At 35.4% G+C, this 24902-nt stretch overlaps 1 protein-coding gene across 1 annotated transcript in view; it reads right to left on the bottom strand.

Annotated features, from left to right (window-relative positions):
* Positions 1-22845, bottom strand: part of LOC144447100 (macrophage mannose receptor 1-like) — a 33247-nt gene extending 10402 nt beyond the window's left edge. Inside the window, exons 1-24 of the mRNA XM_078137007.1 lie at positions 22797-22845; positions 20764-20918; positions 19950-20062; positions 19186-19322; positions 18381-18475; positions 17677-17762; positions 16830-16930; positions 16276-16405; positions 15381-15463; positions 14933-15058; positions 14358-14429; positions 13160-13318; positions 12484-12572; positions 11588-11735; positions 9281-9322; positions 8385-8558; positions 7446-7562; positions 6896-7018; positions 3638-3874; positions 3148-3360; positions 2208-2642; positions 1737-1885; positions 1011-1127; positions 338-453 (exon numbers count right to left, since the gene is read on the bottom strand). Coding sequence (XP_077993133.1) covers positions 338-453; positions 1011-1127; positions 1737-1885; positions 2208-2642; positions 3148-3360; positions 3638-3874; positions 6896-7018; positions 7446-7562; positions 8385-8558; positions 9281-9322; positions 11588-11735; positions 12484-12572; positions 13160-13318; positions 14358-14429; positions 14933-15058; positions 15381-15463; positions 16276-16405; positions 16830-16930; positions 17677-17762; positions 18381-18475; positions 19186-19322; positions 19950-20062; positions 20764-20918; positions 22797-22845 — 3266 coding nt within the window. The remainder of the gene's footprint in view (positions 1-337; positions 454-1010; positions 1128-1736; positions 1886-2207; positions 2643-3147; positions 3361-3637; positions 3875-6895; positions 7019-7445; positions 7563-8384; positions 8559-9280; positions 9323-11587; positions 11736-12483; positions 12573-13159; positions 13319-14357; positions 14430-14932; positions 15059-15380; positions 15464-16275; positions 16406-16829; positions 16931-17676; positions 17763-18380; positions 18476-19185; positions 19323-19949; positions 20063-20763; positions 20919-22796) is intronic.
* Positions 22846-24902: the final 2057 nt, after the last annotated feature.

Below are 24902 nucleotides of genomic sequence, written 5' to 3'. Positions count from 1 at the left end.
TCCTGTTTAATAAAAGATAGTGTTGATGTAGGCCATACTCTTTTCACCAGATATTGATGTCGCGTCATGTCACAGTTTCTTGAGGTACCAATGACTTCGAAACTAAACTCTCGTTTCCCAATCCCCCTGTACATATCCAGCAACGTCACGTGACTAATATTGCATTGTATCAAGTTATAGTGCATATCATGTAGTTTTATATTTTGTACACGGATATATTAGTTACAGACGTAGTTACAGACAGGGTTACAGACTAATATCACATTAATATACAACTACAAGCTTTTCAGTCCAATCCAATAGTGTAGTTTCGACAGGAAGATCTAGAAGAACTTACTTGTCATTAATAGCCATCAAACTACCACCATATGATTTACACTGAGCCTCTGCAGTACTCCACGTGGCACCGTTAGACACAAACCTATAACAGGAGTGGGATTGAGTGTACCATCCCTGAAAACAGAGAACCGAAGTGTTACTTCAAAGTATTAATTCAAGTATGAGTAGGCCCAGTTAATACCTTGAAATATTTACAATTTCATATAATATTTTTTTGATTACAAGAGTTAAGAGTCATCATGTTATATAATAGACGTAAATATGGATTTCGATGACTTATCTCTAAGTGTACATCCACTTTGATAAAATGTGTTTTTAGAAAGGGGTGTATTTTTATGAAATATTTTGATAACATACAAATTTGTACATTATTATTGAATTTCTAGATTTATAGAAATGGTTCTTGATTTAGGCAAAATCTATAGACCAAATAAATGCCTGTACGCACGTGCATGCCTTGAGTAAGGCATTTATGTGTATGCGTTTAAAATGTTATGTATTTGTATTTGTTGTCTTGGCGAAGAGCTCCATAGATACCTCGGTTTCACGTACTATTATATTTGCTTTCGTAAAATCTTGTTGGTTTCATCAGAAAAGCCTAGCTCCTTATTACTTTGATACGTAGTGTACAACTCTTTTTTTAAGTCAACCAACTTCCATTGTATACTTACTGATCCACAATCTCCAGCTGACTCTGTCGTTGGTGACAAAACCTGTTTGGCCTTCTTACATACAGACATGTACGCAGCACTGCATTTATCGTCATTCCAGTAACCGGCTAAACTACCCTGCAATCAATATCCGTGTATAATTGTTACTATAGAATTGCTTTATACTTACTTTGAAATATACTTTAGTCAGAAAACAAATATGGAACAAAAACATGTGAATATGCACTCCTTTACTCAGAGATAGAGGTTTTTATATGTACATTTTTCTTAATTCCCTTTTGTACCACTCCATAAGGCTACTGGTATGATATTGACTAAACTGACGAGAAAAATCTAGATCAGAACATATCTAAGGTCAACGTAGTCTACTTCAGTATGGGCGTGGCTAAATTGACAGGCATGTCAACAACTTTGCACATGTATATTATAAATATAGTAAGAGTAATACCTCGAAAATAATACCCATATACATTGTATAATTCTCAGTAATATGTTTTAGTTAGAAAACAGATGACGTATTGGGATCATAGCTAAAACCCAACAACGTACAAATGCATTACAAATATGTTGGTATCAAAAGCCACCATTCAACAAAGTAACTGCATTTTACAGGATTGATATTTTTCGACAAACTGTAGGTGAGTGTGGCAAAGTAGAGAACATGCGTGTATCTTGCCTTCCAGTGTAAAGGAAGACAGCAATTAATGTAAAACCACGTTTACTTACAGACACATATGAATGGATACAGTCCTCATCACCACTGTTATTAGGTTCACCATTATTCCAACGAGTGTATCTAACCTCAGTTAGATCACTCCATTCATACGTCATCTCTGTACGTAAATCGCTCATACCAATCCAAACAAAGTCACTGTCTGTAGAACATAAACAACCAAAATACAAATGTTCAAAAAATTAATAAATACTAATAAAACCTAGCATATTTTCATTTTTTTTTTTTTTTTTTGAATTTCATTATATATTCGGATGACATATGTGGAATTTGATACATTTACACTACTCGTTCTCCGAAATTAATTTCGTAGCATGTACAGTGCTAGAAATTTTTGAAACCAATTTCGCACTATCACTATTTCAGCATTAAGGCGCTACGAACCATAGCCTCATTCACTCTATCCACCAGATGTCGTAATGCGTTGACAGATGCTAAATTTCACATGATGTATGTCAACTCACCTGAATAGTCTGTACACAGTATAAAGTCCCCAGAACTTCCATACCCAGTAGTATAGCCAACATAATTGACTGTAACAGGATCGGGATCAGTCCACTCCATAAATGCCGGCTCTCTATCTTTTCCAACAGATATCTTCCCATTCACGAATGTTATCCAGAATGCTCTGAACTCAGTGGAGGACAGTATGTCGATCGTACTAACAGACACTTCCAAATCACACATTGCACACCGTCGGATTGCAGACTGAGTGTTACTCCAACCACCGATGACAACTTCGTACATTGGATCGATAATTGTGTCATTAGGCGATAGGGCAATATGGACATCACTGACGGCCTTGACTTCAAATGTCACCCTACTGTTTTGCACGGGTGTGGATACGAAACGGTAATCGTATTGGTCAGATGTGGAATCCGTATGGAAGGCATCGCACACTATAGGAACACAGCAAAGTAGCAAGTTTGAAATATACATGATATATAAGAAAAGTGGATATATTTCAAGTTTAAATAGTTTAAATACACATACATACAGGCACAACGACACACACACACATACATACATACATACATACATACATACATACATACATACATACATACATGTACATACATGTACATACATACACACATACATACACACATACGCACATACATACATACATACATACATACATACATACATACATACATACATACATACATACATACATACATACATGCATACATGCATACATACATAAATCACAATTTAGCCCCCTCCACCTGAAATTGTACCGTTTGTTATACACGTGTACACTTGAGACTTAGAATAGAATATATAGTCAATTTGTCAACGAATTGAGCGTCGCTTACATATTTGGTCTTTTTAGAGTGTAAAACTTCAAAAAACCATTATTCTCATTAGAACGGACATTTCCATAAACTAAAACTAACTTACTCGTCTGCATCAAAGTCATAATAAACTGGTTTTCATTACTATCGTGGATAGAAACCAGGTCAGCGCCCTCTTTGCGACACAGATCTCTAGAATCCAGCCATGACATCTTGACCGTCTGAGCAAAATAACAATAACTTCCGTAAGATGACCATCCGTACTCACAACGAGAGTTAGGTGCTAAGGTAGTGATGACATCGACTGGTGGGAATGATACTGTGAAATGAAAGAAAACAGTGATCATATGCTGTGATAAAAGTATCAAATTTTGTATTGGAGTCCACTTAAATACTAACAAGTGCTGTACGCTATAACTTATTCAGCTGTACATTTAGGGATTGACAAAAAAATAAAAATTAAAAAAAATTAAAAGGTTCTTGGGGACTTGATTTTCAAAGTAATTGTCGTCGCGAGGTAAAAAGATTAGCTCTCAGGGTTGATGTTCTAACCTTCCAAACATAAACTGTATACCTAGGCAATAACGTGTACTCACCAACTTGGTAATGGTCATAGCTTGAGTCATCCTTTAAACCTCCCGCCATGTCTTTAGAATAACTACTCAGATCACACGCCATATTGGTCTTGTCGTAATCAAAGGAGTAACAGAAGAAGGAAGTTTCTGACAAACATCGTTGTGCACAGTCTTCTGGGTAAACATTGTCTATATGCAACGTGTCATATCCATCTAAGACGTAGTTACGATACACGTTGTAGTAGTCTACAATATCACCTGTTGTAACAAAATGACGAAGATACGTCAGTAACAGAGAAAGTATGCCTTCCGTTGTATATACTACCGATAATTAGATAGTATCCCCGATATTTTGCTTCGTTCAGCTGAGGAAAATACGAGTGACATACGGGCCCTGTCACTACGAATCGAATACGAGAAGCGAGAAAAGCCTGACTTCACTAGTATTTTCCGGCTCAGTGGCTTAAATGTTGTGCCCGGCTCAGTGGCTTAAATGTTCTGCACAAACACAGTTTAAACAAAATGGAGCAAATGACGGTGATCTGAACGTGCATGTTGAGTTATCGGATCGAATTTATAGTGACTGAAGTTGTATCGCCTGATCGCTTGTTATGATTTCACATAAAAGTGATAACTCTGTTCATGCAAATTTGCCCAATCTAAGGGACCGGACAGAATTTACGGCAGAGGGGGGGCCTGGGGAGAAATTGGGGGGGCCATGAAAAAAACGGGAGGCTTGAAGGGGGGGCCATGAAAATTCTCATGGTTTGAAAGGGGGGGCCGCGAAATATTTTGTCATTGAAAAAAATTAATATGTTAGAAAATTTAGCATTGCATGAGATAGCACTTGATATATATATATATATATATATATATATATATATATATATATATATATATATATATATATATATATATATATATATATATATATATATATATATATATATATATAGTTTTGGTAGTACTGGAACTCTTTCTTGGGTGTAACTCGGAGTTTCACGCATATTGCGATCATCAGACACTCATCATCATCAGAGTGTCTGATGATCGCAATATGCGTGAAACTCCGAGTTACACCCAAGAAAGAGTTCCAGTACTACCAAAACTATTACGCTCTGCCACTGCGGTATAGAGCACTGTCTTAGCAGATTGATACTCACCGAGTTATATATATATATATATATATATATATATATATATATATATATATATACAGGTTTTGAAAATTTGAACCAAATTATATGCTATAGACCCTACAGAACTGTTTCGTGAGGTGCGTAGTCCTCACTCATCAGGGGTAGAATGGAATAACATAAAATTATTCCATTCTACCCCAATCTGATTAAAATCCGATGTAGATGTCGGCTAATCGTGCATTGCTATCTTACCATCGTTATTTAGCTTGAATTGACCTTCGTAGTAGATGTTTACGTTTTTAGCCTGATCGCCTCCTCTATTTAGAGGAGGCGATCAGGCTAAAAACGTAAACATCTACTACGAAGGTCAATTCAAGCTAAATAACGATGGTAAGATAGCAATGCACGATTAGCCGACATCTACATCGGATTTTAATCAGATTGATTCTACCCCTGATGAGTGAGGACTACGCACCTCACGAAACAGTTCTGTAGGGTCTATAGCATATAATTTGGTTCAAATTTTCAAAACCTGTATATAATTCGCTCTACTACCCGTATTGAGCACTTTTATGTGGTTTTATCTACATCCAGTCAATTATATATATATATATATATATATATATATATATATATATATATATATATATATATATATATATATATATATATATATATATATATATATATATATATAGGAAGTCAGTGGTAAGATTTGTCCGTAGTACAGTGCTCGATACGTCTGCACGCAGAGCGGATATATATATATATATATATATATATATATATATATATATATATATATATATATATATATATATATATATATATACTAGCATAGGACCTGATTTAGATAGGTGTTTTATTTCTTTCCTTGACACTATTCTTGAGTTTCACTCTCAGACTCACTAGAGTCTGAAGATGTGAGGCAAGACTTGTCTTTCTTTCTATCTAAAACCAGTGAAATTAAACTATTTCCCTCCTCAGAATCATCAAATGCATCTATCTGTACTAAATATTGTAAAGCATTTAGATGTCTGCGTGGTGTTAAGTGTTTTTTCATCAGTGACTTTGCACTAACTTTGGTAGTTGCCTTCTGGCCGTATATACTCATCTGATCACTGTACAGTGTATTGAATACAATTCTGAATTTGCTGTCCCCATCATGAAGTCACAAATGCCTGACACTATAGGTTTAAATATGTATGGTTTTGGAACTGAAAGCATATTGATTACATCTAAGTATTCCACAACATTCTGAATTTCTTTGCACTTTCATGAAGTCACAAATGTCTTACATTTACATGTGTATTGGTAATGCATTTGGTGTAGGAAAGTGAAAGCTATATTTGTCAGACCTCAGTGTGCATAAAATCCTTAGTTTGCTAGCACTTCATGACATCACAAATGTCTGACATTAGATAGTTATTGTGTTATGAGTATAAATAGATATTTGAATACACTATGTAGGTGATGTGATGTCCTTAGATACTCCCCACAAATGTCCCCACTACAGTTTTTCAGAAATCACGCATGTGAATGTGTGTTTACTCTGTGTCTGTGTTTCTGTGTATGTATCAGTGAATGACGGTTAAAACCACCACATCAAATGCCTAGGTATTAAGTGATGACTACGTATGGTGTCTAGTTGGGAAATAAACAAGATTATACCACATGTGTATGATTACATGTATGGTCAAAATGTTTTATTTTGTTTTGTTTTCTAAAAAACTTCCTCTACAACTACTAAGTTGTTTGGGCTGAAATAGTAACATAATAGTAGTACCAAAAGAAATATTACAGTTGTGCTACAGTAACAAAAAAATTTGTACTCTTTTTAGTTATTGTAGGGGGCAGGATATTGTGCACTTTTTTTCTTTTTTTTTCTTTTTTTTCTTTTTTTTTTGGGGGGGGGGGCCATGAAATTTTTATACTTTTGAAAGGGGGGGCTGTGAAATTTTGGTCACAGTGGATGGGGGGGCCAGGAAAAAAAACAAGTCAGAGATAATTTCTCCCCAGGCCCCCCCCCTGCCGTAAATTCTGTCCGGTCCCTAATTTTGAATTGTGTGTCTCGAGGAATTCCTCTATATGTTGCAAAATATATATAAATATAAAGACGAAAGGAATCGAATGGTATTACCTTTATTTTCACAGATATATTCAACGTATTTATCACAGCTGTTGTCATTCCATAGACCGCTGCCGACAATCACCTCGACACAATCTTCACCAACATAGCCATCAAAATAGTCGTTTGGTTCGCCTGAAAGGAGCACCACAATGTAAGGTACCAGGTTATGGTCATGTATGATTGGGTAATGTCCATATCACAGACACATGCAGACATTAGATTTAGACGCACACGCACGCACACACACACACACACACACACACACACACACACACACACACACACACACACACACACACACACACACACACATACACACACACACACATACATACATACATACACCTATTAGTAATCAACGATACAAGCATAGTGAGGTGTAGATACTATATTTTTACATATTAGTATGTATCAAGTATGTCTGTATGATTGATTGATTGATTGATTGATTGATTGATTGATTGATTGATTGATTGATTGATTGATTATATTGATTGATTGATCACTCAACTTCCCAATGATACAATGCATAGAATGTGACGTCATCCTACATACTTACCGACATTCCAGTTGAGGTATGCAAATGGTGTTCCATCACTCCATTCCCAGCCACCTTCTAGTGTTCTGTCATTAGCTCCAATCCAGAATATAGGGGATGTCAAACCGTACATACGCGCTAAAAGGAGAAAACATGAATACTTATTCACTTGATCACAAAACAGAACACATTTTTATAATGTTTAATACCAAACCAGAAAGACTATAGGGGTTTAATTCAGAAGTATGATGTTTTTACTTTTCACATTATGCTTTTAATTTTTTTATTTAAATTTTGTTACGAATTACTGAAACAAAATAGGAGAACTGAAGGTGTGCATGCACATGAAATGTTACATTTCATCTTAATGTAAACATAAATAACAATATTGTACTTGACAATACCTTGTTTCATCGGACAGTGATGTTGATTTGTGTTAACAGTGAGATAAAATATATCATATTATATGCTTGCTCTCATGTCTGTATTGTTGGTTTTATGTAATTTGATACAAAAAAACAACAATTTTGTGCTGCTTAATTGAAAGTCTATAGTAACTCTAGTCCGGTAGTATTTACGTCTTGCATAAAGAATCATATATGATATCGGGAAACCTGAATGCACAGTTTGGCTATCAAATTACTTTATTAACAAACAAAAGGCGAACAAATTTAAAGGTAAAGTAAAACAAAAAAACAACAAATTTTATGGTAAATGTAAACTAAGAAAAATATATATAATTCGTGTATTTCTTGTAACTGAATTGTCATACACATTGGTCAGAATAAACTAAACTGTACAGTCTTGGTATATCAAGTACCCTAGCAATCCACTACATATTATACAAAAAAGTTTTATGGTCGCAGTTTAAATGAACATATGTCCATGCTCTACTTCACGTTGAAGGGTCGTATAGATACAAATTGTTTAAACCACTTTAGCATAAACCACTTAGCTTACCATTGATAAATATTTGTTCTTTGTCGTCCTTTATACTAAGTAAATGACCACCACTCTTCCTACAGGTTTCCTCAGCAGTTACCCAGTTCAAAAAGTCGCCTTGGGCAAACTTATAACACGTGTTGCTTGACGAATCAAATTCATAGCCTGCACCACACTTTGGATCTGCAACAGCTGTTATCATTGGACAACATAAATTATGTTAATTAGCAAGTACACGAATGCTCTCGACAACGTATGTATCTTACTGCGCGCGCTGCCTGAACTCGATTTATCTACCAGTACTAGGCCTATAGTTTCTGTCACCATAGTAACGATCAAAGAAGATTGATTGAAACAATGGTAATGTTTACCATTATATCCAGTATTTCATGATCAATATTAGTTATAGTAGTATGCAATCGTCACCAACATCTACGAACAACATATGTGTTATTCAAAACGTGTTGTTGGTCAGAGATTTCACAATGTGTTCGTTATTCAATTTGTACAAGTTGTTGAAAGGGTGTTGTATACAAAAAATGGGAATACAGTAACTAAACATTGACAACAAATAAGGGGTATCCCCATTCGTTCACAGCTAAAAGCAAGCCAACATCAGTGAGATGACTCTGACGAGACACTTTTTCGTCAAACTCACCAGGCCATGGCTAGTTCGCATGGGAATGTAAACCTAACCAGACAACATTGGCTGCGTTTTATGCTTCTGTCGCTTTATCGTATTGAAGTTGTAATTTCAATAATATCAAATATAATTTTGTCTCTGAATCTGATAAACATTTTCCTAGGCTCTGTCAAATAGTTCTGAACAGGCTTAAAAAAATCGTCAACATTTGGAATAATAATGTCTTGATGTCTTGTAATGATATGACCACCTTCCACTTTGGAATACTTACGTGTTGGTTGCGGTGCTTGGGTGACAATAGTTCCATCGTTGACTGAAAAAAATGACGTAAAATCGGTTTACATTTTATTAAGGGTGAATAAGTTAAAATGTGCCATAAGCAGGGCATGCCTTTTGAGGCGAGCGATCGCTCCGCTCGCCTACCACTCGCGCAAACTAAAATCCACGAGAGCGATTTTCCACTCGCCTGGGCCCCAACGAACCTGTACAACAGCCTGATGTTATTTTATATCATTTTTCAATATGTGGTTACCATAAAAATCAACGTTTATTCGGTAAAATTACGTGGTAGGAGCGTGGAACACTTCCATGTTCATAATCGTCGATCTCCAGCTGAAGTCAGCGCTGTCATTCATGACCTATATATGTATCTGAAATTTGCATTGCACTACCCTTATATGGGGAAAATAGTGACGTATTCGAAGCGGGACATGCATGATGTCATGGCATATCATGAATATTGATCAGCTCAGTATGCGTGGAGATTTCAACTTTCGCATCATTGCAAATTGTGCAATTACGATTGATACGATGACTATTTGTAGTTCTCATTTTCAGCAATCCATCGATGAGTTTTTAGTTTTAAATTCCGATCGCCCTAGTTTTGTTAGAACGGGGTTTTTGGAGACCATCCGGCATCCTACGTGAATGTCTCCTCCGGAACATGAACAACAACTGCGATTTATAGTCGCTACACAAAGTACATGCCCAGAGTTCCGACAATAGCTTGGCGATGTTTTGGAGGGCATTGAAAAAATGACAATAAAATAAGATCGATTATTTTACAAAATAAAAATAAAAATAAGCTGTCGATATTTTTCCCACCTTATCTTATTATTCTCGTGCAGTTTTCAGAGAAATTCCCGGGTTTTTATTTCATAATCTCCAACACGCAGTTTCATTGTTTTTGTCCGATGATCTATTCAACTGCCGACCACGTCTGTTTTACCTCCATGACTTTATCGACTGCTGTAACATATAAAATATTTGCTCGAATTTTCGCCTTGTGATTTCTAAAACAAAGTAGGTCTGCTGCTTAGACGTGAACGGATCTCGCTACTTTAGTCGGCGACACCAGTCGTCGGATCCGTGTGCAGGTACTAGGTGGGGTTACGTGTTTTATTGTCTCGGATCGAGTGAATGATTACAAATTAGCAAGCAATTTAACGTCAATGTCAAAGCTCAACATCAGGAGGCATTTGTCATCTCTGGGGTACGTTAGTTTTTGTCAATTCATTGTAGTTTTGAACAATCTCAAGTTTGAATTAGCTGCATTAATTAAGCGAAATAGAAGTGGTGGTTTCTACAATGCCCTCCAAAACATGTACTTTGTAGCGACTATAAATTGTTCCGGAGGAGATATTCAGGTAGGATGTTATTATAAAAACGTTCTAAGAAAACAAGACCAGTTAGAATTTGTAATTAAAAAAATATTTTTGTATTGTACTACTTGTAGTCACAACAAAAAACTTAATATTTTTTCAAGATTTTGATGTGCACAGACTTAACAAAATTGTTGCAATAATAATTGTTGTACAAATAACCAAACGAACTGTTACTTATAAATATATTTTTGCATACATTTTTTAAATGTGTGTGTTTTTTTATTCTATTTTATTTATTTGGAGCTGACTGGCCAAAATACAAATAGAAATGAAAATGAATTTTTTTTCTTCACTCGCCTGACTATTTTCAGGAGAGGTATTAAATCACTCGCCTACCACTCGCCTGGATGGTTTCAGGAGAGTGATTTTTAGCTCTCCTGCCATTTTCAAAAGACATGCCCTGCATAAGCGTAACTCTATATTTGTTAGCGTTGATTTATTTGCAAAAATCAATACGTGAGTCTGTCTGTCTGTCTGTCTGTCTGTCTGTCTGTATGTATGTATGTATGTATGTATGTTTGTCTGTATGTATGTATGTATGTATGTATGTATGTATGTATGTATGTATGTATGTATGTATGTATGTATGTATGTCTGTATCCATGTATCCATGTATGTATATATGTATGTATGTATGTATGTATGTATGTATGTATGTATGTATGTATGTATGTATGTATGTATGTATATATGTATGTATGTATGTATGTATGTATGTATGTATGTATGTATGTATGTATGTATGTGTGTATGTATGTGTGTGTATGTATGTATGTATGTATGTATGTATGTATGTATGTATGTATTTATGTATTTATGTATGTATGTATGTATGTATGTATGTATGTATGTATGTATGTATGTATGTATGTATGTATGTATGTATGTATGTATGTGTGTATGTGAATGATTACCTTTTGGAGCTTTACAGATGAATCCATGATACTGTCCACAACTTCTATCATTCCATGTACCAATTTTAGATTGTTCATATTCAAGGTGCACACAGTCTTCTTGTGAGACATCATTTGGTTCGTTAGGAGCCCAATTCTGGAAACTGAACTGTAAAAAAGACATGATATATTTTGAAGTCGACGTTTACAAACATGGCAAACGTTAATATGAGAATATGAATAATAACTCCGGAACACCGTGACAGTTGCTGTTAAAACTCAACACAAGTGAAATTGTGTTAAAACAAATAAGCTAACAAAACAAACAAACAAACAAACAAACAAACAAACAAACAAACAGACAGACAGACAGACAGACAGACAGACAGACAGACAGACAGGAAGACAGACAGACAGACAGACAGACAGACAGACAGACAGACAGACAGACAGACAGACAGACAGACAGACAAGAAAGGAATAGGCCTTTGGTGTGTCAAACATGGACAATAGAGGGCGACATATCCAATCTCTTTTATTGTCTAATTTAATGTTACTAAGAACAAAATAGAGAATTGTTATCAGGTCAGCACGCTTCGGTCTGTTCTGTGTTTGTCCAGCCCATGCAGTTTGCAGATCTACGGGAAAACACAAAAATTACCCTCCCTACTTCAGTGAAAGACAACGGCAGAGCCAATCATGAACAAATAAATGACATCTGCCCCCACATACACTCTTGCTTTAAAGTATTAAATAAAAAGAACAGAAACTGCCATAAATAGTAGGCTTAGTAACAGGTTTGTTGAAAATTTCCAGAAGAAAATCGAGTTGTCACAAGATTTTTTCTCTCTTATTTGGCCTAGAAGTTTCACCACACTTGTTGTTTGGTTGGTTAACCATCCTGTTACATTACTTACTGTTGTCCCGTCAACCCATTCCCAGCCTCCTTCAGTACCACGGTCATGTAACCCAATCCACAGCAAAGCTTGTACATTAACGATACGACCTACAAAGGTCAAATCAAAGACAGGAGTGTGAGTAAATATATGCCTACAACATATCCTCTGTTCGATCTACGTCATTGTGGGATAGTAATCATGCACAGACACACATACAGACAGGCAGGCACAATGACACGCACACACACACACACACACACACACACACACACACACACACAGACAGACAGACAGACAGACAGACAGACAGACAGACAGACAGACATGCATGCACACACACACACACATACATACATACATACATACATACATACATACATACATACATGCATGCATGCATGCATGCATGCATGCATACATACATACATACATACATACATACATACATACATACATACATACATACATACATACAACTCTGACGTTTAGAAACACACTTCTGTGTGTTTTCTGTCTCTGTGTGTTTTCACATAGATACATTATATCGAATCCATTGTTCATGTAATTGCCTGCGACAAATATAACATGGCATACAATATAACGCTATATAATACATAACACATACATTGGATTTAGCACAGTTTGCGTCCAATGAGAGATGAGATTACTCCGTCTATGTATAATAACATCATACCTGATATAAAACTCTGTTCTGCAGAATCTGCAATACTGGTCAAAGTACCGCCATAAGATTCACAACCAGTTTCGGCAGTTTCAAAACTCACTTCACTTGTTTGGAAGAGATAACAGAAGTCACCATGTAATGACCAACCATCAAGGCAGCTACCGATTTCTAGATGTGGTGAAAACAAGAAACAACTGTTCACTGATGCAAAGTTATATTTTCTAAGACTGCAACTATTGGTACTTTCGTAACCTTTAGTTCGTGCCTTGTCACTTGAGGGCCACCGTACTTTAGTACTGCCTTGTAATATTCACATATTGATCGACAATGTTCATCCATATTTAAACATTCCATGTTGTTATGCTTTGGTTGATCAACTCACGTTACTGATGTAAAATTAAATGTTTTGAAAGAGGGTGTACCTGATGATTTCGATTCGAATGAACGCTACTACAAGAATATTCTCACCTCATATCACGATGCAACATCGGTTATTCGTTGGCTGTTATACAACATCAGAATGTCCCCAAAAATCGTTATGCAATTTTGATAACCATTAATGGAAGCACCAGCTTAGAATCATAGCTACCCTGTCTTTCAGCAGACGGTATAATCTCAAGATTTGACTCCTCTGGAAGACTCTGTTGCAAACATTCTCGACACGTGTAATTATTTATCCTGTATTTCAGACATCGAATCTAGTTAGTAGTAGCTTCATAAGCTATACCTAACAAAAAAATATTTATTTATGACTTATAAACCCATTGACAGATATCGTATTGGTAAGAAAACAATTGTACATACCAACCGTACGGTCCAGAGGAACAACAGGTTGTCCTGAAGAATGAAAACAAAGGCTGTTATAATTCTGTACGTATAAATTATATTGTCTGTTTTCTACACGAAGGTGTATTATGACGTTTTCAATAATGACAACGTAAAAAAGTGATGAATACAAAATCTATTTGTTTGATAACGAACTTCGATCGTGATGATAATTTTGAAAATTGTAATATTGTGAGACTGTATTTAGCAGATTACAGTATCCAGACATGAAATTGTAGAGGTCCAATCAACAAAGTGAAACTAACAATACAATACAATACAATACAATACAATACAATACAATACAATACAATACAATACAATACAATACAATACAATACAATACAATACAATACAATACAATACAATGCAATATACTTACCAACTCGGATTTCACATACATATGCATTAAGTAGATAGCAGTTGTGTAGTTCCCAATATCCATCGTCATTCCCTGAAACACAGAATTGAGCAGTAAAATCAATCAATAATGTTCAATAAACAATAAAATAGATAATTCAACCAATCAAGAAAATAAACACAGAGATCAAATTAATGGACAACCAACAAGGTCAATTAAATTGAATAATCGATTCACATATTCGTTCGTTCGTTCGTTCGTTCACTCACTCATTCATCCATTCAATCATTAATTCATTCACTCCTTCACAAACTCATTCATTTATTCATTCATTCATTCATTCATTCATTCACATCCATTCATTCATTATTCATCCATTCGTTCATTCATTCTTCATCCATCCATCCATCCATTCATTCATTCGTTCGTTCGTTTGTTCATTTTTAATCCATTCATTCATTCATTCATTCATTCATTCAATCAATCAATCAATCATAATTCATTCATTCATTCATTCATTCGCTCACTCACTCACTCACTCACTCACTCACTCATTTATTCATTCATCAACAGTTATCCGTTTACCGGCCACTTACCAACATCAATACCACCGCAATCATCCTGTGCAGGAGTTTCTTTAGGTTCTCCACTATCCCAATTCTGATATACAATTGGCCCTTCACTACCATCAGCCCATTGATAATCGCCATCACGTACAGTATCTGAAAAAAGATATTAGAAGAACTTGTTCTTCATCTAGACGTTGGATGGTCCTGTCACATACAATCAAACATGAACAGTATCGTTTCAATGCGATGGAAAAGTTTCTGTACATAAACTAAGAGTTGTGACTGGACAAAAACTACATAATCCTTGTTGACGGAGCACGGATTAATACACACAGAGTGCGATAGAGGTAATGTGACTGTATCATGAGATAATGTAGGCATTCCATGTGATTTGAAGAATATGAAAGCAGAGAAACACATCACAATTTGTCAAGTTCATCATGACCGAGTCCCCTTTCAGTGTACTAAACATTACCTGATATTCCAATCCATACTTCTGATATGCCAGCACTTCTCATGTTATCAAATTTCGACACAAGGTATTCATTTTCTTCTTGACTGTGGATCAAAGATATAATCTTTAAGTTAATAATTCTAAAAATGATAATAATATAATTCTATCTACATTGATGCTCAACATTAAGATTTGACTTGCTCCAGTCTCGAGGGATGTCACTCTTTTTTGACCACCACATGTGTGTTAATGTGTGTGAAACAGTGACCTGGGTGGGTCATTGCAAAACAGATGGGTGAAGGACGAGTAACTGGTAAAAAATTAGGACATTTTCCTTGTCAAAACAAAAATAAATAACAAACTCAAGTGATTTGAAGAATGTGAGACTTAAAAAAAATCTTGCATGGTATGAAATACAGATAAAATAAATATATATCCCAAATATTACAGTTGATCTTCAAGACCTGGTTATCATTTCATATATTTAGTTCATCTTTTGAACATCATCAACCAGCCAGAGGGCGCTGTTTCTTAATTATGATCTCTTTTTTTCAAAATCAATGTCTATCGTCATTCAAAAGCGAAACGTAAAGAGATTAGATAAGTTCAATATCATCAATATTTGAAGAATGAAAAATTAATCGTGAATCCTTAAGTTTTGATATATGGGTTCTTTTGCTTTAAATATTTGCATAAAACCATAGATTATTCACTCTATTGATTATAATGATAAAATGTCATCACTTATTGGAATGTAAAATTGGACGTGTCATTTTTTCTATGGTATAGTCCCTACTCAATAAATATAAATGTTATAATATATCCCTCACTTGTTTATTGTCATCAAATGGCCACCATTTCTTTCCATGGTATAGTCCCTACTTAATATAAGTATATGTTACAATATATCACTCACTTGTTTATTGTCATCAAATGGCCACCCTGTGCATCACATGTATGTTTGGCATCCGTCCAGGTTGATGAAAAGTACGTATTGAATTGATAACAGGAGCCTTTATACATTTGCCAGCCGGGATCACAACTACCTATATGATGATACCAAAATGACACGAATTGAAGATATCTGATATGTACGGTGGCCGATAAGTACAAAAAATATCACAATGTAATTATACCTACAATGCACCGTAGATATGTGATAATATGACAGAAACCCTTCTCCTCTGTACATTTGCCCTCGTCTTTATCTGTGTTCCTGACCTACCTCTTTGCAATAGTGAATACTGTTGTCTTTCATTGAACAAGTATGTATTTATTTCCTGGTTCAAATTCGGAAATGATGATAGAAAATCAAAAATTAAAACCACAAAATGGTTTTAAAATATAATTTGAAGATCATTAAGCCACCCTTCATTGAGAAAACTTTGGAAAGATGTTTTTCAATTGTAAAATTATTTTATATTTATCAGTTGTCATAATTTACATACACAGTAATATATCAAACTGTACCTTCTGGTTTCCCACAGATGAAACCTTGAGCAATATTGCAGCTCATAGTTGACCACTTTCCATTGTTACCAAAGACCACCTCAACACAGTTAGGATTGTACCTAATGGAGAATAGTTAAGGATTAAGAAATACGATTTTTTTATACTAGTATGTGTACTGTGTACTTTCCTTTCCTTTAATATATACTGAGTTGGTCTCTTTGTTAATACGTTTGCCATAATGACGAATTCAAATACAGTACAGTCTTGGAATTTGACTATAAAACTTGGCATGGATTGAAGAAACATGGAATATTGTTGAGGTGTTGCTGTAACAGACATATATACCAACACAATAAAATATGCCCGCTATCCTTCCTAAGCAGATTCCATACATTCTTTCCTCACTGTCATACCTTTTTTTATTTGGAGACTTACATGTAAATTCTAAAATATTTCTGAAAGCTGTTTTGCTAGATATGACTTACTCGTAATATTGTTCACCATGAGATACATTGAATCCCCTGTGGGTAAACATATTTGTGTAGCAGTGCACACAGTATAGTGCAATATATTCCGATCAAATTGAATTTTTGGGTCCGCACCCATAAATCAATGTCCCCCAATGAATCATGATTTCAACTTATTACTGTACTACCTATTGATTACATATACCTCTAATTGACATCTACCAATGTCTAATCGTTGATATTTTAATTTTTAGTATGTATATATTCGGTTGACTATCCCAATCACTAATAGCCCAGTCAAAAATGCCGCTGCAACGTTGTCATATCAATCCATTATTTAGACCACTACACTGACAGATAGCAAGGTGATATAGATAAAATAAAGACAATAATCTTACGATGATGATGGTTCCCCAGTGTTCCAGTTGGTGTATGTCAGCGTACTGCCATCGGTCCACGAGTAGGAGCCAGTTGAACCCGTTATCTACGACGACAGGAAAAAAAGTTCAGTCAATGTTTACTGCTATGAAGTTAAAGAAAAAACTTCAATCAGACTTATTATCTGCCTTTAGTACACTGACGGTGATTTTTGCTATCAATTTAAATATATTTTGGGTGTTGAAATAACACTGATAACATGTTTGAAAGTCTATCTACGCTCTCAAGTGTTCTACCATTTTGAGGCATTTTGTAAGGCATTCTGGGAAAGACTGCTTAACCTCACTCTGAGTACTATAAACTCTTTGACTTATAAGAGGTGGGAAGTGTTTTCCTGCAATGAATATTAATACAATGGGCGTTCGACGTCATGACAGCGCAAGTTGGCACTCAGAGTCAGACCACCAAACGTGGTCTGAGGTTTCCATTATGACGGTCACTGGTTCTGCTGTGCTCGAAATAGAAGTCAAAAAAGTACAGAATCGCCAACTTTTTTCCAATTATGACTTAAATTAATCATTAATCATAATTACATTATTCTCAAATATTCTTCTTTATTCAGCTAGAAAATACTGAGACATATTGGGTGTTTGCAGTAACTACATGTCAAGGGCGGCCATATGCCACGAGTATTTTCCTTGGTTGAACAGCGTGCAGTCATTACCTTATCCGAAGCGCCAATCCAAATGTTCTGGCGTCGATGACCAGAAATAACATCAACGTAATCTTGTACATCTTGGTCTACCACTGTTATCAGTTCTGCATCCATTAGTTGACAGTAAGCATGAGCATCAGCCCAATTTTTAGTATCGCTTACAAACTTGTAGCACAAAGAATTAACTGCATCCCATCCATTGCCCTCGTCGCAATTAGTAGGAATGTCTACACAAGGGAGACAGACAGACAGACAGACAGACAGACAGACAGACAGACAGACAGACAGACAGACAGACAGACAGACAGACAGGCAGGCAGGCAGACAGACAGACAGACAGACAGACAGACAGAGATTATTAATACATATACCACTATTGATTTCGTAATTTTGCTTGTCAACTATCCCTTTTGAATGTCCAATGATTATTTGTAATTTGGTAAAACCAATAACGGATATTTATAAGGAATAGCTGCATTTTAAGACTTCAAACATAACACAATGTAAACTATAATCTAAATTATCCTTGTGTATGGTTATCTCCGTGAACTTAACGAAAAACCTTCTGCATGTTTGCAACAATATACCAACGATACAAAATGAATATCTCCACTTTACAATAACGTATGCACGAACGCACGCACACACACACACACACACACACACACACACACACACACACACACACGCATGCGCACTCACCCACATACATACATACATACATACATACATACATACATACATACATACATACATACATACATACATACATACATACATACATACATACATACATACATACATACATAGTTACCTTTCGGCCGTTGACATATGAAACCATAGTTGCCTGTGTAACTACACTTTCTGTCATTCCAAGTTCCATCTACACTATTCATTTCTGCACAATCCTCCTCATCGTTGTAGTTATTTGGTTCGTCGGCGCCCCAGACACTGCAGTTAATGGTTAACGTCAGAAAATATTACACCTAACAACTACGTCACGAAACAGGACATTCATTTACCAATAGCCTATGCAATGAAGAGGTTGATCTAGAAACGTCTATTGGAGGTTGATAAGTGAAAACTACTTGTATTATATACAAACTGGAAAGTTGTTAACAGAGGGGAAAATTTCGTACACATATTTGCAGAGTGTGACAACGTTCAAACCATGTGTGTAATAGCTTCATTTCTCGGTGAGAGGTCCCACATAACATTACAACAAAACAATTCATTTTAAGAGACAGTTTTTTCGATCGTTACTGTTAAACCATTTAATAATTATTGCGAACAAATCTATTTATGGTTGTAAATTTAAAAGGGCACTTTCTTTCTTTAATTTATTAATTGTAAATATTAGAACTGTAAAGCAATCTGAGCATTTTATTTGTAAAAAGAACAATTATTTATTAAGAATTACAAAAATTTACAAACAAATGGAATAACGTTGAACTTTCCGTTTTCCTTTTCTTTAATTTTGCTTTTAACTTGCAATAAACAAATTCCAAAACAAAGAAAGTTGGTAAAATATAAGTTAATTATTGATAACATTATACAAGTGTCTGATATGATACGTACGCTTGGTTGGCGTCATATTTTGTCCCATCTACCCAGATGAAGTTTCCCTCTGTTCCAATGTCATGTAAACCGATCCAATACGTGTTGTAGGTTACGGTAGTGAATAGAAGGGTCTGCAAGATTAAAAAAATTATACTTATCTGAGAAGTATCAGGTCTGTACTACAAATTCAGATAGACTAACTTTAAAACAAAAAAGATAAAGCAACACACAGACACACATATAAGGAGGGAAGAGAGATGGGGGGTAGTGGAATGTCATGTTTGAGACCTTGCTTTGGTCGATCTATCTATGCTTTCTCCCACACCTCCGTTGTCTGTCTTTCTGTCTTTCTTTACGCCTCTGTCTCTTGTATTCCCTTGACTGACTGATTGCTGGACTTTGTCTGTTTCTTCGTCTGTCCTTTCGTCTGCCTGTGTTTCTCTCTCTATCCCTCCATATATTAATATCCTCTCTCTCTCTCTCTCTCTCTCTCTCTCTCTCTCTCTCTCTCTCTCTCTCTCTCTCTCTCTCTCTCTCTCTCTCTCCCTCTCTCCTATTTGCCGAAAGACTTACGTTGAGATCCTTTGAATCTATCACAGCAAGATTACCTCCATAGCCTTCACATAAATTTTGTGCTTCGTAGTAATCAACGCCGCATATATTAATATCCTCTCTCTCTCTCTCTCTCTCTCTCTCTCTCTCTCTCTCTCTCTCTCTCTCTCTCTCTCTCTCTCTCTCTCTCTCTCTCTCTCTCTCTCTCTCTCTCTCTCTCTCTCTCTCTCTCTCCCTCTCTCTCTCTCTCTCCCTCTCTCCTATTTGCCGAAAGACTTACGTTGAGATCCTTTGAATCTATCACAGCAAGATTACCTCCATAGCCTTCACATAAATTTTGTGCTTCGTAGTAATCAACGCCGCTTGTGTAATCAACAGCTTTGAAGCACCTTTCTTCAAACGTCTGCCATCCTGACGGGCAGGTCTGAGCAAATACTATAGAATGGGTTTTAAAACAAATACTGTGTTCATTAGCGTCAGTACAAAACAATGACTAAGAATTGGAGAAATTTTGAAAATGTACATGAACTGAAAAATGTTTTGAAAAGAAAATTCAACTACCTCTCACTCATACATTGATAAACACGATATAGAACATGATCTACTTATCAAAATTAGACCTTGATGTCGAGGATGCAAGATCATCATTTTAGTTTCGTTATAGCCAAAAAGGGGGTCCGGTTCTAAATTAGTTGTATTTACGAACAAAAAGGAAAAGAAACCAATGAACAAGTCAACAAAAAGTACAATTATCATAAACACTTTACAGACATGAATATCATTGGAAATAAATATTGATATGAACGTATATTTGCGACACAAATTACAATACATTTTTTACACCGTATAAATAGTTGCACAGTTATTTTATATTTACTACCAAACTAGAGCGACTATAGAGTTTCAATTAGGCAGCACAACGATTTTTGTAACAATTTGAAATGAAACAAAATACAGACAGACACTGATAGAGTGCAAGCATATACTATGATACACTTTGTCTCACTCTGATGAACAAAAATCAACAACATTATCGGATAATACAGGGAGGATGCAAGCCCTTATTTTTCGGTTCACAGTGAGTGAAAATGTAACTTTTCATGTGCGTGCGCGCTATCAGTACCTTACCTGTATCTTGATTGTGTAATTGCTAACAGAAAACGCTGTGCGAGATGTAAAAAAACGACGTGCCAACTAATTGTAACGCTATAGTCTCTCTGTGGTTTGGTTGTGTATTCAGGAATTGTTTATGGTCATTTTTGTCACATAGATATGTTGATATTGATATCTAACAATTACTTCGTTGTTTAAGTCTGTCAAGCTGGTTTAGAGTATTCAGATATTATGTCTCTGTTGCTGTGTCTTTCTTTGTCTGTTTGTTTGTTGTTCATTTTCGTTCGCGTAACCGATTAAGTCCGCTAACCCCAAACCGAATCCCTGGTACTATGTGTATTACGGTAGGCATTTGAATATAAATTTAAAATTCTGGACAACACTAATACAAATAAAGTGAACATATCAGACTGAGTTGAACTTAAACCTTGTTGCCATGGTAATGCGATTACATATATGTATAATCAGTCTTACTCACGTTGAGATACACGCTGAAGTTTGCCATCGTCGTTTTAAGTTTATATGTATACATTGATTTGTGTAATCAAATTCTGCCTTGCTTTCAGAAATCAGATCAACGCAAAACAGTAGTAAAATAAATAGAACCAACGACAGGCTTGCTAACATACATTGATATTATCTTGTAATAAATGGGTCATGTGCTAGAGGACTCTAAGAACAAAATAACTATATTCCTAAATAGTGTGTAGCGATCGCACTTGATTTAAGTGTGCTTACTGGTTCATGCTAGACTGGACGTTTACGTAAGCAACGACCCCTGCCTAGATATTCGCGTTGAGCATCACAAAACGAAAAGTCTATACTTTTTGCAAAACAGTGAGCAACAATTCAATTATATTTACCCATATGTTAGTTTAGTCTCACTCGCTGAAATGTCCCGGCATCGATCATCGAACTCGAAAGAAGTTATTGGGTGTTTTTTTCATTAAATATATTTAGATCATGTGATTGTCACTTCTTTTTGCTTTAAAAGTATGTAAGTTGTTGTAAAACGTCAAATTGTCAAATATTAGCATATTTTTGCTACTTTGGCGTTATACTTTATTAATTATAAACATTGACCATCTATCGTTAGGGTTGGATTACACTACAACGCCCATCTTTGTAAAGATTAAAAACACACATTGAATGAAATTGTAACATTAGAAGTTGAAAAATTAATATTACATTAAAACTTACCTGAAGAACAGAAAAAGAGAAAAACGATACTTCTAAGTAAGCCCGCCATGGTGAAAATTGTTGGTTCTAACACTATCACCATCCACAACGACGAGCCAGCAGACAGGACAATTAAAAAGATCACAGCGGGACGTCCTTACCTTACTCACAAACGGAGACACCGCCCTCTATTTTAATCTCCTATCGTTCATCTTTTACTTACCGTTATCTCTCCAAAGAAGTTTACACTTAGCATTACACTCAAATTTGGAATATTCCATTACTTTTAACAGGTGTAGCAGCGTGTAAATTCATTATTTTTATTTAAAAAAGTGGTATTTCACGATATTTTGTATTCATCGACATCATAAAGTGTGGAGATAGGATAAACATTTTATCTTAAAATGTATCCGGTTCGTTATATTCAATGGAAACATTTAAAAATATTTGATTTTTTTCCAATTTCGTAAATTAGCTTGGTGTCCTGATTACAAATAACCTTGAAATCTACTTATGTGATTGACAGATTAGGATAGTCACGTGAGACACACAGACACCCATGTACGTTTTAATTATAGTAACGACAAATTAAATATTTTTTTTCAGAAGATGTCCGATCAAAAGCTTTGTCGTAAAACATCAGCCTCTTTTACGGCATCATTCAAGACTCACAGTGCTTGAGTAGAACAATCGTATTCTTGTGAGAATGGATATATGTATATGTAAGTGGTACACGTAAGACTATAAGATGTGTCGATTTTTATCAGTAAATGAAATTGATAAAGTAAACACACTAAAGTAAATAAAGTAAATACACTCTCATGACTAGGTTAGATTGTTGCAAAATTTTCATGATTTTTTTTAAAGTTGCGTGATTTTTTCAACTTTTCATCATCCGATTTAAATTCTTTTATTTGTATGTAATTACATGCATTGACATTATCCACTCCTGGACTATGGTTGGCGTCAAGTATGTAACTGTCCCAGTGACGTGTATTAATAAGTCGCACAATCGTTATCTGTAGATGAGATAACATTCCAAAGACATAAAATTACAATGCAGATTGGAAACCTCAACTCAGACAGTTGAATGAGTTAAGCGAATGAAAACAAGTCATGACAAAAACATCTACGGCTAAATGATATGAGATTTCTGGGAAAAAGATATTGTATTTATTAATACCACTGACTTTGAACGATAAATCACACGACGGCGTGTGAGTACAGTTATTTTCCGCGCTATCAATTTGTTTAATGTCATAACGAGGCTCTATCTATAGATATATAAGTATGAAATCGTCAATCTGACTGTGTTGCTTAATAAGAAAAGTCAACTACCATGGTCTGCAACGTGACATGATGGCCAGATTTCAACCTTTGACCTTTCAGCTTCTTCTGTATCAGCTTATCTACCGTGACGTCACGCCAACTTAACGTTTGATCTTTGTAGATGACACTGCAAGGTACCGTTATGTATAGTAACACTCTGTAGTTGAATAGTTTCCATATCACAAAAAACATGTCTCAAGGTGACTTCTCACGTTTTCACCATGATACCAAATCATAATGTAAGTATCAAAATAAACACTAAATCCATATCACACAACTGGGACGTAACTTTTGCTCCGTTGCTGAAGAAAACAATTATACTATATATCTTGAAAAAATATTTCTAATTTCTCATGTATACCTAGTTTCCATACACTTCAAAAGTGGATAAACACTCATGAATTGGATCGATCATGAATGTCTGATTGAGATTACATTTTAGTAGATTTTGTATCATTTCAAGCGTGGAACAGCGTCAGCTTCATTCCTTGTCCTTTTTCACGGTGAGTGGGGACGAGGAAGAGGTTGAGGGCGCTCGGTAGAACTAACTCATAAATAATTAATAAGGTAGCCATAGCAAAGCTGCCAAGTTTATTACACAACAAAAAGACAGTTAAAATTGATTTAGAAAAAGGCACGTGCACATCACCAGCTTTTCAAATCATTACTTTATTCCAAGCACCTTGTAGAGAGAAGATATTTTTAAAAAAGCAAAAAAAAAATTTTGTATCAAATATGGCCAATCCCAAGCCCCTGAGTTCAAGGTAAATAATTTATAAATTTCACTTTTCATTTACT

Source organism: Glandiceps talaboti, chromosome 16 (genome assembly GCF_964340395.1).
Source record: "Glandiceps talaboti chromosome 16, keGlaTala1.1, whole genome shotgun sequence".
NCBI lineage: Eukaryota > Metazoa > Hemichordata > Enteropneusta > Spengelidae > Glandiceps > Glandiceps talaboti.
The sequence above is the reverse complement of the archived record's forward strand: the minus strand, read 5'-3'. Positions and strand labels throughout refer to the sequence as shown.